This window comes from Lepidochelys kempii, chromosome 16 (assembly GCF_965140265.1).
Source record: "Lepidochelys kempii isolate rLepKem1 chromosome 16, rLepKem1.hap2, whole genome shotgun sequence".
NCBI classification, from domain to species: domain Eukaryota; kingdom Metazoa; phylum Chordata; order Testudines; family Cheloniidae; genus Lepidochelys; species Lepidochelys kempii.
Window position 1 is genome coordinate 11,491,355 of NC_133271.1, and position 16,272 is coordinate 11,507,626.

The window sequence follows — 16,272 nt, forward strand, 5'->3', positions numbered from 1 at the left end:
AATAGAGACAACAGTCAAAGCTTGGGAGGGGAAGCAGACACAGAGTTGAAGTGTCCAGCCCACCGTCACACAAAAAGTTAGCAGCAGAGCCAAAACCAGACCCCATAGGTCCTTGGCCGGGGCCTTATCCACTAGCCTCTCAAGTTCTTCTAATGGGCTGTATGGCTTGGCTGATAGGAGGAGCCAGTCTCCCTTTCAATGCAATCAAGTCTGAGACCTTGGTGAATACATGCAGCCTAGACACGAACTCGGATCACCTACTGCAGTGTACGTGCATAGGGGCTCCGCCTAGAGCCCTCTGGGGATAGCACTCTCACAGAACAGCATGGAGAGAGCTCTCTGGTTCCCGGGGGGTTCCCTTAGCATCAGGCAGGGAGCGTCGTCCTGGCACACTGCTGTCCCACTGACAGATGTCCGCTTGCGGAGCAGGGTGCAGAGGGCCATTGGACTATCTCCTGCTCTACACCAGGACATTTGACTCAGAACAGGTGCAAACACCCACAATGAACAGGGAGTTCTGTATTTGCTTCCACAGTGGAACATATCTAGCTTTGCTTTTAGCTTGTGCATGAAAATATATATATCAATCAGGCTGGAAGGGACCATCCCGATCATCTAGGTTGACCTCTGTGCTCTGGAGCAGAGCAGAGCTTCGCCAGGCAGTTTCTGCACCCAGTCCAATAACCTATGGCTGAATCTGAGCGCATTCAACCTATGGCTGAATCTGAGCGCATTTCAGCAAGTGACCTCTAACGTCCACATTAGTGATTCGAATCGATAGAGGATCCACAGTGACAATGATTTGCTCTTTGTGTTGGTAGGGTCCGGACAAAGCTCGCTCCCAGCTCCTCATTCTGGACCGTGGCTTTGACCCCTCATCCCCTGTGCTGCATGAGCTGACTTTCCAGGCTATGAGTTACGACCTGCTGCCCATTGAAAATGATGTCTACAAGTGAGTACAGTGGAACAGTGTACAGGAGATGCAATATACAATACACCTTAATCCCTACAGCTCCGGCCGGTCCCAGCCTGATGGATCCTTGTAACGGGATTCACACTGCACCCCTAGGTATTCGGCCTCCCTCTTCAATGAGTCAGGGAGGCTTCAGTTTGGTGCAACACCTGTGCTCTTTATTCTCACAAGGTTTCCTACCGCCAGTTCCCAACTATGTACAGGGTTCATAGCTACTTTGCCTACAACAGGCCTGGCCAGCAACAGACTAGGAGGCTTCCACTTCCTTCTTTGCCTGACCTTTCTCTTCCCCTCTCCCCCTTTTCCCTGGCTTCCTCCCAGCCTTTGTAGCTCTGGGCTAATGAGACTGGCAGATGCAACCAGTAACCGGGCATGCACTGGGCTATTCACCCAGCCTCAATCCATCCCTCTTGATTGGGGCTAGAGTGGCAGGAGCTGATTAAGGGCTTCTCAACTAGCAGCCTGCCACAATCCTGAAGAACTCACTGGCTTGGCCTGGAACTGTAAGCGTCTGGTGCCCCTGTAAAACAGGCTCTGTCTCCAGAGGTCACCCCAACTGGAAGTGTTCAAAGTCATGTCTGGACATTTTGGCTTGAACCTCATCCGCTTCGACTGGTTTTACCTGATGGTGGTGTGAAATAATTGCCATCAGCAGAGCCCTTGAAGACCTCCAGCTGAGAGGCATAATGGATTCTGAGCGCAAAGCCTTTTAAAGAGCACTGGGGCATGTCATTTTAAAAAGATACTAACAGTAACGAATGGCTCATCATATTCATACTTCAGAGTGTAAAAATCTACAGAAGTAGCGAGTAGCGGGAAGATGTACTAGGTCTTTTCCATTGCAAAATTCTATTAGTGGTAGTAACTATTTGTATTATGGTAATTCCTAGAGACTTCAACTGTGATCAGGTCCCCCCCCCCCCCCCCCCAGAGCGTCAGGTGCTGTACAAACACAGTGAGAGAGTGTGTTCCTGACCTGAAGTGTTTACAGTCTAAGACAAGTAGACGAGACCGACAAAGAGTAGGAGAAGGAACAGCGGTGAAACAATTTGCTAGAAGTCAGTGGTAGAGCCCTGAATAAAACCCAGGCCTCCTGAGCCTCTGTCTAGTGCTCCATCTACTAGGCCACACTACTGCTAGGACCATTGATTTTTATTTTTTTTTGGTGGAGGGAAATTTTGGTGAAATTTGCAGAAGTTGTGCTGCATCTTACCCGTTGCATATTAGTCACTATTTTTACTCCTCGCAAAGTGTGGAAGAGCCAGGGAAGTGGGTCAGGTTGCTGGAGAGAAGACTGTAAAGCCATAAAGAAAGTGAACGTCCCACTCTTTCCTCTCCCTCTCCTCACCCTGAGGGTGGAGCGATTCCCTCTCTAAACCAAACCACTAATAGCCTGAAAGGGGAATCTAGAAATCCTTTCCACGGGGATGTAGGGGGTCCAGTTCTGATTCTACTCCACAGCGCAAGCAGATAAATGGAGTGACAGAGCTCTGTGACCATCCGAGACCAGCTCTAGACTTGAGTAGCCAACTCCTGTCACCTATTTTATTCTTTGTCCTGTGCCAGCAAGTAGGATCTCCAGGCACGGGCCAGGACCCCCACGTATTAGGCACTGAACGAGCAAACAGAAAATAATGGTGGTCCCGAGGATAATCCTACTTTGAATAAATTCCAGAAGGGGGAGTCCTGTACCCACCTGGAGAGAGAGCACAGCACGCCCCAGGACCGGCACTTGTTGTGTGGCATGCACTGGTACACCCCCCCGTCCCCGAGGGGACACCGCTGGGCCCTGGGAGTCTCTCTCATGTGAAAGATGCACTGTCTTGTCTCTCCTCTTTCTGGTCTGGGGGAGGGGAGGTGCTAGAGGGGACGAGGGGATCTCCCTCAGAAGCAGGAGATGACGCGTGAACCCCCCCCCCCCCCCCGTAAGTTTTCCGCGCCTGCTCTTTTCTCCAGGTATGAAACAAGCGGCATCGGAGAGGCCCGGGTGAAAGAGGTTCTCCTGGACGAGGACGACGACCTCTGGATCACCTTGCGCCACAAACACATTGCAGAGGTGTCCCAGTGAGTGCTTGACCTGTTCCACGTGCCCCAGTGACAATGGGTGGGGCAGTCGGTCGCCCGCCTCCCGCGCAGGGTCAGGCAGCTTGCTTAACGCTGGGACTTAAGTAAGGGTGGAAATAATTCCACGGGCAAGATGAGGAGCGAAGGCAGGCCCTGGGCGAGTGTTTCAGCACAGCTCTGCCAACACCCCCCAGTCCCCACCTGCAGTCCCCACTGGAGCCTGGTCCTAACCGAACCGGGCCCACCCGGCTACACGGCTGGCTTTAGCACGTCTGTCCGCCCCCGTGGACGCACCCTAGCGGAGACAAAGAGCAAAGCCACCCGTCTCGTTGGCCTGGTGTCCTGTGGCAGGAGGATTTGGGCCGCCGTGCCAGGGAGGGTACACACACCCGTGCTACACCTCCTGCACCACCGTCCACAGCAGCTCCGAGGCTGCCGGCAAAGCTTCCCCCTCGTTCCCCAGCCAGTGCATCTCGACCCTGCTCCTTCGCTGTGTGCCGGCGGACCCCTGCCGGTGATCGCTGGCCATCCCCACCGCGGGGGGAGCGCAGTACCTGCGGAGAGGAGCAGGAAGCATAGCACAGGATTAACCGTTGGCTACTGCATGTGCGTTGTTGCAGTCTCGGGTAGATGGACGCTGTATGCTGTGCCCAGATGCCCCAGAACTTTGCAGCCCTCTCCCTTCCCCCATCCTGTCAGTAAACTCCAAACCTGCAGACCCCTTGCCACCTCTCCGCTGCCCGGCCACCGTCTCCTCCTCCAGCTCAGCAGGTGATGCGTGAGGGGGAGGAAGGTTCTGTACTCCTACAGTGCATCTCTGCCTCCTGGAAGCTTGCGTCTGGTGCAGTCAGCTGCCTGCCACGTGCTGAGGGGCCTGTAGGCTTTGCTGTCTGGGGATGGACGTGACCACATGCTTAAAGTTAAGCTGATCTGGGGTCTCACTTACCGCTGCAGATGGACCCATCTTATGACAGGGCTTGGATTCCTAGGCCCTTGCTTTCAATCCTGTCCAACCCCCTTGAGCAAGCCCCAACAACACACAGGGAGGCTGTGGAAGGCTAGAGAGAGGAAGTGGGTGAAACTGCAGGGGACAGAGGAAGGGGTAGAGTGGGCAGGAGCCCGCGTGCATAGGGACTGGCAGATGGCTGATCATTGTGCCCCCTTCTTTCCAGGGAGGTCACCCGCTCGCTAAAGGAATTTTCTTCCAGCAAGAGGATGAACACAGGCGAGAAGGTGATGCCATGACTTGTGTGGGAACTGCACTCCTGTTAACTGACCCCCTCGTGCACTGGAGCGGTCTGCTAGAGACGTTCACAAGGAATGAGCAGGGGGCAAAGGGGAGGCTAGGTTCTGCATGGAAGCTTGAAGCCCAGTCCCAAAAGGCACCATGGGCCCTCAAATCCCTGGGCCCTTTTAGAAATGAGGGAGAGGGCAGCAGTCCATCCATATTATGGAGAGAGACTCAAATGCTGATAAACTCCCTAGGCATGGTCCTAAACTCCAGGTGTGTGGGGTGGGAAGGGAGAAAGGGAGCAGGTGTTTCTCCTCTGAGGCCATCAAGTCACATTCTAGCAATACAGGATGTGCCCTACAGGATGCAATCAGTGCTCCATCACTCCTAGTATCCTGCAGCCATCAGGGGACAGTACCAGACTCTTAGGGACATGAGAATGCCAGATTGGATCAGACTTGAGGCCCATCTAGTCCAGGACCTTCTCTCTGATGGTGGCCAGCACCAGCTGCTTCAGAGGAAGATGCAAGAAGCCCAGCAATAGGCAGTTATGGGAAGGTTTCCTCCTGACCCCTAGTAGTTAGAGTTTGGCTCTGAAGCATGAAGGTTTGTAGGACATGTTATTTCAATATCCTTTGAAGGTGCTCACTCGCCATATTAATATCCAGTCCCTCTTTGCACCCTGCTGAGCTCTTGGCCTTGATGAGACCTTGTGGGAAAGGAGAAAAAAATCCTGCCCCCAGCTGACTGTGCTAGATTGCATTTGGATTTGTGTGTGTGGGGCAGGATCCTCCTGGATCCCCTGTCTCTAATTTCCATAGCTACAGCTCTTATTACTGCTCATAAGTTAGCCAGCCCAGGAGGAGACTTGGTGACATCCTGACAACCGCCCCCAAGAGCCATGCATTTGAACTGCCCGAGAGAGTTACAAGGCAGGAGGTGTGATGCTCCCATCGGTGTCTTCTTCCCTGGCTTTCCTCCCTATGATGGCAAAGGTACAACAGGGGAAGTCACGCCATCTCCTTTCCTTGCAGACCACGATGAGGGACCTGTCCCAGATGCTGAAGAAGATGCCCCAGTACCAGAAAGAACTCAGCAAGGTAAAAACGAATGAGGAAAACGTGTGGCTGCTAGTGGAAAGGAATCTGGGCATGAGCAATCTTCCATGCAAAATGTCTAACACTGGCCTTCCTCCTTAGGCAAAGGCAGCAGTTCGACTGGAAGGCTGTGGGCCAGGAGTGATCAGTGGAGCCCTTGCTGGTGGTCCAGAGAGAGAATTCTGATAAGGACCAAGTGGTTGGTTGTGGGGCAGGAGGAGAGAGGGCCTACATAGGAGGTTGGGCAGGGAGTCATCCTCATGTGGAAGGCAGTTGCTGGAAGCCACATTGCTAATTTTCTACATTATTATTACAGTAGAGTTAGAGGTCTCCACTAAGCTCAAGGACCCTTTGTGTGAGGAATTGTACAGATATGAAGTAGGATACAGTCCTGGCCCCAAAGAGTTTAAAATCTAAATGGAGGAAACAGAAAACTGGCCAAGAGGAAAAGTGACATGCCCAGGGTCACCCAGCAGGTCAGAGGGGGAGCTGGTTCCAAAACCCAGGTCTCCCATCCATGTCTTAGTTTGCAACCTGTTTTAGTCCAAGGTCATTCATTTTCCTGGAAAAAGGTGATGAGGGGCTGGGAAAAAGGAGGAAGAGGAACCACCGACTTTGCTTTAGCAAAATAACGGAGAGAAGCTTGAAATTCCAGAATTGTTTTTCCAGCCACGATGGGGTTCAGCACAGCTTACATCTACAAGGACATCTCTAGGGTCACAGCTGGAAATGGATATTTTTTTGCAGAGCCCATTTTCTACACAGTGCCCTGTGCCTGGGAGAGTGGCGAGGGAGGCTTGGGGGTAGGCGTGGCAGGGCAGGTGTATGCTCTTGAAGTCTGTTCACACACACTCAAATAGAGGGCCAGCTCCTTTGCAGGTGTGAATCAGTACCGTTTCAACGGCAGAGGCTTTGGTCCGCTGAGCTAGTTTTAAGCTCTGAGGAACCTACTGCAGCTGCCACTGCTAGGCCTGTGTCTACCTCTTGTGTCTTCTTAGTACTCGACTCACCTGCACCTGGCTGAGGACTGCATGAAGCACTACCAAGGCACCGTGGATAAGCTCTGCCGCGTTGAACAGGTCCTGGTCTCCTCTGTCCTTCTCTCCACTCCCCCTCTGGCACCACGTGCTCTCCCCCTCATGCAGTCCCTGCCAACTCAAATGCAGCCTCAGAGCCCAAAGATCCTGCAGACCCCAGGGGAGAATCCCTCCTTCACCAGGGCACTCATGTCCCCCAGACCACCCAGGCCTGTTCTTGCGGGGGCCTCAGCTTGGGTTTAGCGCCGTGCTGCCTGCTCTTGGCATGCTTGATGCTCAGTTGTAGGAGCCGAGACCTGGCGGTGCCTAGGGAGGGCGAGTGCAGCACTGCCAAGCTGATGGGGGGCCCCTGATGGCAGGACAGTGTTCTTGATTTAGACACAGTTTGTTCCCCCTTCACAGAATTTCCCTAGCTGCACCTCACACCCTTCCCAGGTGGGAAGAGAGACTCTGGAGGCACGTGTAAGTGGGTCCTCCATCTAGCTTTAAGCTAGTCTCTTCCCTCCCCACATCCAGAAAAGGGGCAGGGTCACTGGACACTCTCCCCTCTATGGGAGAAATCCTCTGGCCTAGACCCTGGTGCTGTAGAGAAGGGGCCTGTTCTGGGCAGTGTGTTCCTGTCTCCATGAACTACCCAGAAGGGTAGGGGGCTTTCATCTGTCACCAGCCCAGGTTTGTGGCCTGACTGCCAGAGTCCAAACCCTTCTGTCAGGTAAGCCTGGGGCTGATGCTCCTTGGAGGAGCCACAGCCTCACTTGGTTGGGGTGGAGTTTTAGTTCTCACCCACCACCTGCTTAGCCTCCTGCGGCTAAAGCAGAGCTGGCAGCTCACTCCCTCCAGACCTAGTGATCCACCTGCACCGTCTAGATCAGGGTCAGGGACCTTCACAAGGAAAAAGGCTAACACACACTTGAGCTTCTCCCTTTAATCTAGGCAGTGAGGTGCTCAGACCCCTGCTCTGCTCCTTGCACACTGGTAACTGGGTGTCAGTCAGCCTAAGGGAGTCAGAGACCACATGCCCCTCTGAAGCCAGCCCAGAGGCTCCCCATGGTGGCTTGCAGCCTGGCCCTGGGAAGGACTCCAGGGGTAAGAGATAACGAGCATGTGCATTCTCTGCAGGACCTGGCTATGGGCACTGATGCCGAAGGGGAGAAGATCAAGGACCCCATGAGGGCCATTGTCCCAATCCTGCTGGATGCGAACGTCAGCACCTACGACAAGATCCGCATCATCCTGCTCTACATCTTCCTGAAGAACGGTAAGGAGGAGAAACTGCGGAGGGGGCTGGGGGATGGGCAGAGGAGCTCCTCTGGGCATAGGCAAATGGAGAAAGAGCAGGGGAGGGAGGAAAGCCTAGAGGAAGGCAAGAAGATGCAGGGTGGGGAACAGAAGGAAAGCGGTGGGGACAGAGCTCTTCAGGCATAGAATCCAGGAGAACTGGCCGCTGCAGACTGATGTGAAGGGCTCAGACCCCTGTCAGACAAGGAATTGGAGCTACTTGCCCGCTCTTCCGCTGCATGGGTAAATCATGCACTGGGCACATGGATTTACACCCGCAACCCACAGAAATATTTAGCCTGTGCACAAGCCACCAACTGCACAGATGATTAGTGACTCAGCCTGCTCACGTCAATAGGGCTCCCTCTCACAATAGTTCTCTAACACTGATCAGCACTTCACCGTCTGGCCTCTCAGCACTTGGGAAGGCTGCATCGTGCTGGAACAGTTGCCAAGAGGCTGTTACCATCCTCCTCCTTTTACAGAGGGAGGAAACGGAGGCATGGTGAGGGGAAGGGATTTCCACAAAGTCACCTTGCAATTCAGTGGCACAGCTGGGTCTGACCCAGGACTCCCCCTAGCTTCCCGAGCCAGCGCTATGCTGTAGGTTCTCAACCAGGGGTCTGGGCCCCCCCCTCCCCCCAGCAGGCTGCAAGCAGGTTTCAGGGGGGCCACCAAGCAGAGCCAGCACTCGCTGGGGCCTGGGGAAAAAGCCAAAGGCCCACCATGTGGGGCTGAAGCCCAGGGCCCTGATCCCTGCCCCCTGGGTCTGAAGGTGAAGCCTGAGTGATGTAGCTTTGCGGGAGCCCCTGGGGCCCCAGCCAATTGCCCAGCTTGCTACCCCGTAATGCCGGCCCTGGCTTTTATATGCAGAAAGCCGGTGATGGTGGCACAGGTGGGGCTGTGGAGTTTTTCTAGCATTTTGGGGGGGCCTCAGAAAGGAAAAGGTTGAGAGCCCCTGGTGTAGGAGGTGCAGAACCAATGCACAGGAGAGCTGGTCATTAGGGAGGAGAGCAGCTCTGAAGGAGGGAAGTGATGGAGTGAAAGTGGGAGGGAAGATGGGATTGGAGCAACAGCCGCTTTCGTGTCTTGAGGGAGGAGCCTCATGAGTGAGGCTCCCCGCTGATGATTGATGGGTGGTGACCTCTGAGCCCAGGGCAGGAGAAGAGTTTCAGTTTGGGAAGCTGTTCCCCATTTGCATTCCTAGGGATCACAGAGGAAAACCTGAACAAACTGATCCAGCACGCTCAAATCCCACCGGAGGACAGCGAGATCATCACCAACATGGCCCACCTCGGGCTGCCCATCATCACAGACGTAAGCACCCAACTGCCCCCTATGGAACCAGAGCTTCTGAGTCCCTGTGTGCTACACTGGCCATCAGCCCCTCCTGGGCTTGCTTGACTGGCCAAGAGACCTGCAGCTATAAGCGTATTGTTCCTCCAGCATTGCCAGACTGACTGGTTCTCAACTGGTCACAAGCTGTGGGGTCTATCACCATCCCACTAACTATCCTGGATTAGTGTTAGCCATTACTGGTAGACACCAGCAGAGGAGGCCACTAAAGTGACAGCTGAATTCTTATTCGCTTTGGGATTGTAATTAAATCCAAAATGGCTGGTGCGGAGGGATCCCTGCAGAAGCTGGGACGCAGGGAGTGAATGTACTTATGTAACAAGGCAGAATTAGTGAGTCTGGGGCCAGCTAACGCTCTCATCTCTGGGTCAGAGGCTGTGGATCCAGCATGACTGGCCCTCCCTTGCCGACGGTGGCAAGACCGGCCCAGGGCAGGCAGGGTCCAGGCAGAGGAGTGTGGACTGCCTCAGCTCATTGCTGGAGGAAGGGACTGGCACCAGGCGTTCTTCTAGTGGGGAATGGGAGGGGTCTCTAGGCTCCGGAACCGAGCCTTCCTTTTAAAGGCTCTCTGCATGTGTCATTTGTGTCCAGTCTACCTTGCGTCGCAGGAGCAAGCCGGAGCGGAAGGAGCGGATCAGCGAGCAGACCTACCAGCTCTCGCGATGGACCCCAGTTGTGAAGGACATCATGGAGGTAAATCAGTGAGGAGTGTACGGACGGCGAGGGAAGGGAGGAGTTTCGCTAGTGGAGATAGTCCCTGTGACTGCAGCAAGGTCCTGGAGCACAGTGCTTCGATTGCAAGGTCTTTGGGGCAGGGACTGTTTATTTTTGTAAAGCCCAATAGGGTCAGGTCCATGACTGGGGCTCCTGAATGCGACAACAAAACAAATGGATAAAGAAATTCACCCGCTTCCAGGACCACATGGTTCTTTACAACCTGGGCTGTGTGGGCTGCATCCCCCAGTTCAGCAAGCAGGACAGCTGCTGAGAGAGAGCATGTGATCCACACCGATCTAGGGAGACAGCCTTCCGTTCCATTTAACATTGCATTTACTGAGACGTACAGAGCGAGGTGGCGCTCTGAAAGCCAGCCCCCAAGTTCTGGCCTCTGAGCTGGTCACCCTGCATCCCTGGGCTCTGGTTTCACATGGCAAGGGTGGTGCCACGGTGGAGCAGGGTGAAGTGGGGAGGGGTAAGGAAATAAATGTACTCCATTCCCCCAAGGAACAGATCAGAGTTTGATCCTGCTGGGCACAAAGAGCAGTGCTGGGTTTGAACAAAGATGTTTCCGGATCGGATCTTTCAAGGGCAATTGCCCTAATATCACACCTACTCTCCGATCTCAATTGTGCAAGTGTTCAGTGCGGGACAGGTGTTAATTTCTCAGTGACACAGTTTAGGAAGGACCCTTGCCTATGCTGCCACCTAGTGGCAAAAGACAGCCCTGAAGAGGAACACAGCCATGTCTTTGGCGAGCTGGGTGTGTCCCCTCTGACAGGGCCTGCATTGGGCACAACAAGGTTTTAAAACGATTTACAAAGTCTAAAGGGGAGAGCTGGAGCCCAGAGCAAAACCCAGGATTCAAACTTTGCGACTCAGCCCCATCTCTATCAGCGCAAATGGATCCTCGACAAAGAGCCAGATCTTAGACCAATGCCTCATCAAGAGAAGAGCTCTCCCCTGCGTGTTCATGGGATCTTCAGGCTGGTTAAAGAGGAGTAAACACTAGTACCTAGGTTCAGAATAAATTTCCCCAACCCCACTCAGGTTATTCCATAACTTCCCATGCCCAAGTTTTACACTTCCCCCTGGTGCTAGCCACTATTGGAAATGGGATCTTACTATTTACTAGTAACCCAAGCCTGTGTGTAATTAGCTTCTAAATGGCTGAGAATTTAAACTGGATGGTATCAGACTGCAGAGCCCAGGGATGAGTCAGCCTGGTGCTGTTCTAAACAAAGAGTGCTCTCAGCCATGCTTGTAGCGGTTTCCATCACTTGACACTGACTCAGACGTTTGAGACTTCCAGTGAAGTTTGGGGTTGTTGTTTGTGCTGATGTATGAGTGGCTGTGTTGATTTGTGTGGGTGGCAGATGAGGGGCTACATCTGTTTGGGGTTATTGTGTATGCTGGTCATGTGGTTGTGTGGCTGGGGAAGGTTGTACTGGGAGATTTGTGTGGGTGGTAGCTAGGCCAAGTAATCTACCAACTAGGCAGTCTCCCTCATACGGCCAATGAAATTGTTGCATGCAGATGAGCTGTATAGTAAGGGTGGAGATTGATTGAGTTACCTCTGATATCACAGGACTAAGGCATGTGTCTATGCCCTATATTGGTCCAGGACTAAGGCATGTGTCTATGCCCTATACTGTAGCTGGACACCACACAGGTGTAATTCATAAAATCAAAATGACTGAACTTAAAAACTGGATGGCAACAGACTGAAACCCAGTGCTGATTGAATGTGGTGATATTCTGAACAGAAGGATCTCTCAGCTATGCTTGTAGCTGCGTCCATCACTTCACACTGACTCCGTTATTTGAGACTTCAGAGCGACCACAAATTCCTTAAACCTTATTACAGTATACAGATTTATTTGTATTACCATAGCACCTACGAGCCCCAGTCATGGATCAGGGCCCCATGGTGCTAGGTGCTAGGACAAAAGTTGGTTCCTGCCCCAAAGAGTTCACAATCTGTTAGTGAATTAGATAGACCCCCACTATGATCCAGTATGGCAACGGTTTGGATATTATTGATGCTGTACAGGAGGAAGCTCGTTTGGAGGCTAAGAATGGGGGTGTTTTTATTCCCACATTGTGGGTCAGGGAAGGGTAGCTAATGTTTTATGATGAGCTATGTCAGGTGGAGAAGAGAGGTGCACATAGGAATCTTGTGCATACAGATCTATGGAGATCAGAAAAAAAAATCAGCCCACTATTATCTTTGAATGCCAAATCGACCTAGTGAACTCTTGGTACGTGCTAGGAATCAACCCCAAACCTGGCAGAGAGGAGACAGAGCAGATGCCTATGTCCCTAACTTTGGTTTTATCCCTCACTGAGGGACTCCTCCATCGAGCTCCCACATCAGCCATGTCCCCTCCCTGAGTTTTACATCAGTGGCCCTTGCTGAAGGCAATAACGAGGCACTAATCAGAGCTCTGCAACCCTTGGCTCAGCCCTGCACCAGTATTTGGGGGTGGTGGTGTAAAGAGTAAGTCAGAGGAGATGCCAATGACTCATTAAGGCTGCATGGCCCAGCGGGGTTCCTAGCAGGTCATGCTGGGGAGCTGCTCATAGTAATTACCCTCTCAGGCTTAAAGACCTGGTGGGTGACAGGAGGTGGCTGTGAACCAGTAGAGACAAAGCTCCCATTCAGGAGCCAAACAGCTGGCTGGCTCCTATTTGTCCCCCATTGCTCAGTTAGGAGGGATGGAGGCGCCGGGAACTTGCGGGGTGACTCGACAGTTTTTAGCCGCCGACTAAGTGATGGTCCCAGGGATTTGGGTGCAGAACGGATTTGCATGGCACGTGGCTTAGGTTTCGGGCTTGCCCTAGGCATTCAGTAGCTATGGCTGAAAGGAGAGGGACTCGCTCATTGGGCTGGCTGGCAAACCCAGGAAGGAGCAGGGAAACGACAGAATCAGACACGCAGGGCTGGATGGAGCCTCGAGGGCATCTTGTCCCTCCCCATCTTGGCTGGGGCAGGATTGAGTTACCCAGACTCTGCTAGAGCGCAGGAATAGCTGGGCTTTTTTTTTCCCTCCAAATGGGACAGTTCTGGAGGAATTCTGCCAAGGATCCAGTGGGAAGGGTCCATCCCCTTGGAGTGACCTCCAGAGCTGGGTCCAGGAAGCTGCCCGATCAGAGAAATTGGAGCTCTGATCCAGACAGCGTCACATGGGCTTGCCCGCTACATACTGATGTGAGGCTCTTCTCTTCCCAGGACACTATTGAGGACAAACTGGACACCAAGCACTACCCCTATATCTCCACCCGCTCCTCGGCCTCCTTCAGTACCACTGCAGTCAGGTAGGTAGAGCCCTGCAGAGAGGGGCCACCATGCCCTTTCTGGGAGGAGGTGCAGCTTTGAGACTCATGCCAGCCTTGGCCCTCTGCCCCCCTTGGCTTCTCTCAGTTTCAGGACTTCGTAGGGCACAGAAGAGTTCAGTTAGGCCCCATCTGCATGAGACATCTTTGCTCACATTACCTTAGAGTCTGTGCCTCATATGCCATGATGGATTGTATCCTTCCCACACACCAGTATCAGCCCCCTTCTAGAGAGGGAACTGAGGCACAGGGTTGATAAATGACTTACTCAACATCACACAGATAGCATATGGCAGGGCCAGGAACTGAACTCAGGTCTGCCGAGTCCCCACACAGAGCCTTAAGCACAACTTATCTTCCTATGATACCTTGTAACTCATTATTGCCATGGTCTGCACAAACCAGGCTTGTCCTACACACAATGTGCTCAATCTGCAGCTAGCAATGCATCCCCCTTTCCGCAGGCCTTGCCTGGCACAGGACTGATCTGTAACTCACTCATGACATTCTTCAGTTTGCTGCGTCGATAGGATCACCAGGTGTGCCTGTGTAACAGGTTAAACTGCTTCCTCCCAGCTCTCCATGGGAGACAACACCTGCCACCAAGCTATTGCCTGGCCAGCCAGGATAACCTGATCACCCCAGGAAAAGAAAAAGGGGGGGGGTAGAGAAAAAGGGAGCCAGAGAGAACAGAGTAACACTTATCAGAGGGTCTGTTGGTATCTAGTTTATCATCATCTACACCCAAAGTCTCCCCATAAGTTCTCTTACCTTCCAGACACGGCCAAAGTTTCCAGGCCCAGTTGGTGTCCCATGCTCCCTAAACTCAGTACCTTTCTCTCAGGGTAACCCCCCCACTCCTGCTTTCCTTTGGCACTTCTGCCTCCAGGAATGAGCCAGGTCTGGCTTATATAGGCCCAGGCCCTGCCCACTCCCAGCAGGCTCTGAGGGGATTGGTTAACTGGAGTCAGCTACTTGTGAGGTTTTTTCTGCCTCCGTGTGACATTTCAGGCTGTCACAACATCCCAGAATGCATTGCCCAATGGGCTGCTGACCTCTGTGCTGGTACCCCAGGCACTCTCTCCCCCACTAAGGCACTATGGGATAATTGCTCAGGTTTTTGCAACACATATGTGGTTAGGCAGCAGGGGAGGTGTGGCTGCACTGACATGGGTGAGGGAAGTTGCAGTCTGGAAACAGCTCAACCCTGTTTGTTGTAAACGGGTGAGAGGAGGGTGTTGGGACCTGGCTACAAAAGTACATGTGTGTTTGGCAGGTGAATAAACCCACCATCACTCCAGCACCAGCAACTCACAGGGACTCTGCTTTTGTTTCTTCTGTGTTGTTTCCCTTCTGACTCCATAGGAGTGAGGAGCTGTCCAAAGTGCCCAGAGCAAGGCACAGAGTAGGCATGCGGATGTGAGGTACGCCTCGCTCCAGTCCAACAGCAGCCCCCGATGGCCCAGTTCTGAACCCCAACCATCCCCTCAATCTGCCATTGCACCTCACCACTGTCCTGCATCGACGCTAGTCCATGGCTTGAATTTGAATCCTGAACCTTTCCTAAACTGGAACACCTAGAGATGGAAACTGCTCTGTGCCTCAGTGTCCCCCTCTGTAGCAGAGGGACAGCTTACTGCGAATTGAAAACCATTTAAGATCTCTGCATGCAAAGTGGTATAGCAGCACCAACCTTTATTACTGCTGCCTGTGTTCTAATAATATTTAGCACTTTTAATAAACCCTCCCAGCCCCAGGAGAGCAGGCAGCACTGTCAACCTCTCTGCTTCAGTATGGAGTTCCCTGCTTCAGTTTCCCCATAGGTACTGTCACTTATTCAAGACTGCAGAGGGAGCAGAAACCAGGAGTCCTGACTCCCAGCCCTATGCTCAGACACTAGATCTGGGAATAGAACCCAGGAATCCTGACTCCCGGCCCTGTGCTCAGACACTAGATCTGGGAACAGAACCAAGGAATCCTGACTCCCGGCCCTGTGCTCAGACACTAGATCTGGGAACAGAACTCAGGAATCCTGACTCCCGGTCCTGTGCTCAGACACTAGATCTGGGAATAGAACCCAGGAGTCCTGACTCCCGGTCCTGTGCTCAGACACTAGATCTGGGAATAGAACCCAGGAATCCTGACTCCCAGCCCTGTGCTGAGACACTAGATCTGGGAACAGAACCCAGGAATCCTGACTCCTGGCCCTGTGCTGAGACACTAGATCTGGGAACAGAACCCAGGAATCCTGACTCCCGGCCCTGTGCTGAGACACTAGCCCACATCTCTCACCAAGTACTGCCCAGAGGAATTCATCTCAGAGGCCTTCACTCTTCTGTAGCAATGAGCAGACATAGGAGTTGATTAGCATGGGGCATAGTGATTTCAAAGCCATCTGGCTGCAGAGACTGTATGTTGTGTTTCACCTCACTCCCTGCTCCCTTCCCTCTCTAGTGCCCGCTATGGACACTGGCATAAGAACAAGGCCCCTGGTGAGTACAGGGCTGGCCCTCGCCTCATCATCTTCATTCTGGGGGGCGTGAGCCTGAGCGAGATGCGCTGCGCCTACGAGGTGACGCAAGCCAGCGGCAAGTGGGAGGTGCTAATAGGTGAGTGCCGCGGACGGTCTGGGCAGAGCCATGCACTGCTCCATCGCACTTTCTGGCTCCATCCCATGCTTCTGTGTCTCACCCTCTCTCTTAAAGCCATTCCTCTCTGTGCCAAAGGCAAGCAGACAAAATCCAGTCTCCAGATGACCGTGTGGGAAGGACTAGTGTCGAAAGCTCATTCCCCCCGCCACACCCACACCCACACCTGAGAACACAGGGTTTGCCCCTACAGACCACTGACCCTTTGAGTCTGGCATCCTGGCTCGGGCAGTGGCCAATACCTGATGCTTCAGGGGAAGGTGACCTCTCTCGCACAGCCAATTTTTCAGTGCTACACAAGGCGGGTGGTTGAGTGGGAGCAAAGGGGAATTTCCTTCCTGACCCCTGAAGTGGTCTGTTTTGGCCCTGAAGCATGAGATTTGATTAATTCGTCTCACACCACAATGGTTTTTATTAGTCAGAAAATGTATGCATCTCCACAGATCTTCTCCACGGCAAATGCTTGGAAGTGCTGCCATAGGGGCAGCACAGAGTGTGTTTATGTCCCAGTGGTAGAGCCAAAATCCAGCTGATG

At 53.1% G+C, this 16,272-nt stretch overlaps 1 protein-coding gene across 2 annotated transcripts in view; it reads left to right on the forward strand.

The window, feature by feature from the left end:
* The window catches only part of STXBP1 (syntaxin binding protein 1), a 66,758-nt gene that overhangs the window by 40,129 nt on the left and 10,357 nt on the right, over window positions 1-16,272 (forward strand). For both annotated transcript variants that reach the window (XM_073314007.1, XM_073314006.1), the window contains exons 9-18: window positions 822-952; window positions 2,930-3,037; window positions 4,210-4,270; window positions 5,303-5,368; window positions 6,364-6,444; window positions 7,522-7,660; window positions 8,888-8,997; window positions 9,628-9,729; window positions 12,986-13,071; window positions 15,544-15,698. In XM_073314007.1, the coding sequence (XP_073170108.1) occupies window positions 822-952; window positions 2,930-3,037; window positions 4,210-4,270; window positions 5,303-5,368; window positions 6,364-6,444; window positions 7,522-7,660; window positions 8,888-8,997; window positions 9,628-9,729; window positions 12,986-13,071; window positions 15,544-15,698 (1,039 nt within the window). The remainder of the gene's footprint in view (window positions 1-821; window positions 953-2,929; window positions 3,038-4,209; window positions 4,271-5,302; window positions 5,369-6,363; window positions 6,445-7,521; window positions 7,661-8,887; window positions 8,998-9,627; window positions 9,730-12,985; window positions 13,072-15,543; window positions 15,699-16,272) is intronic.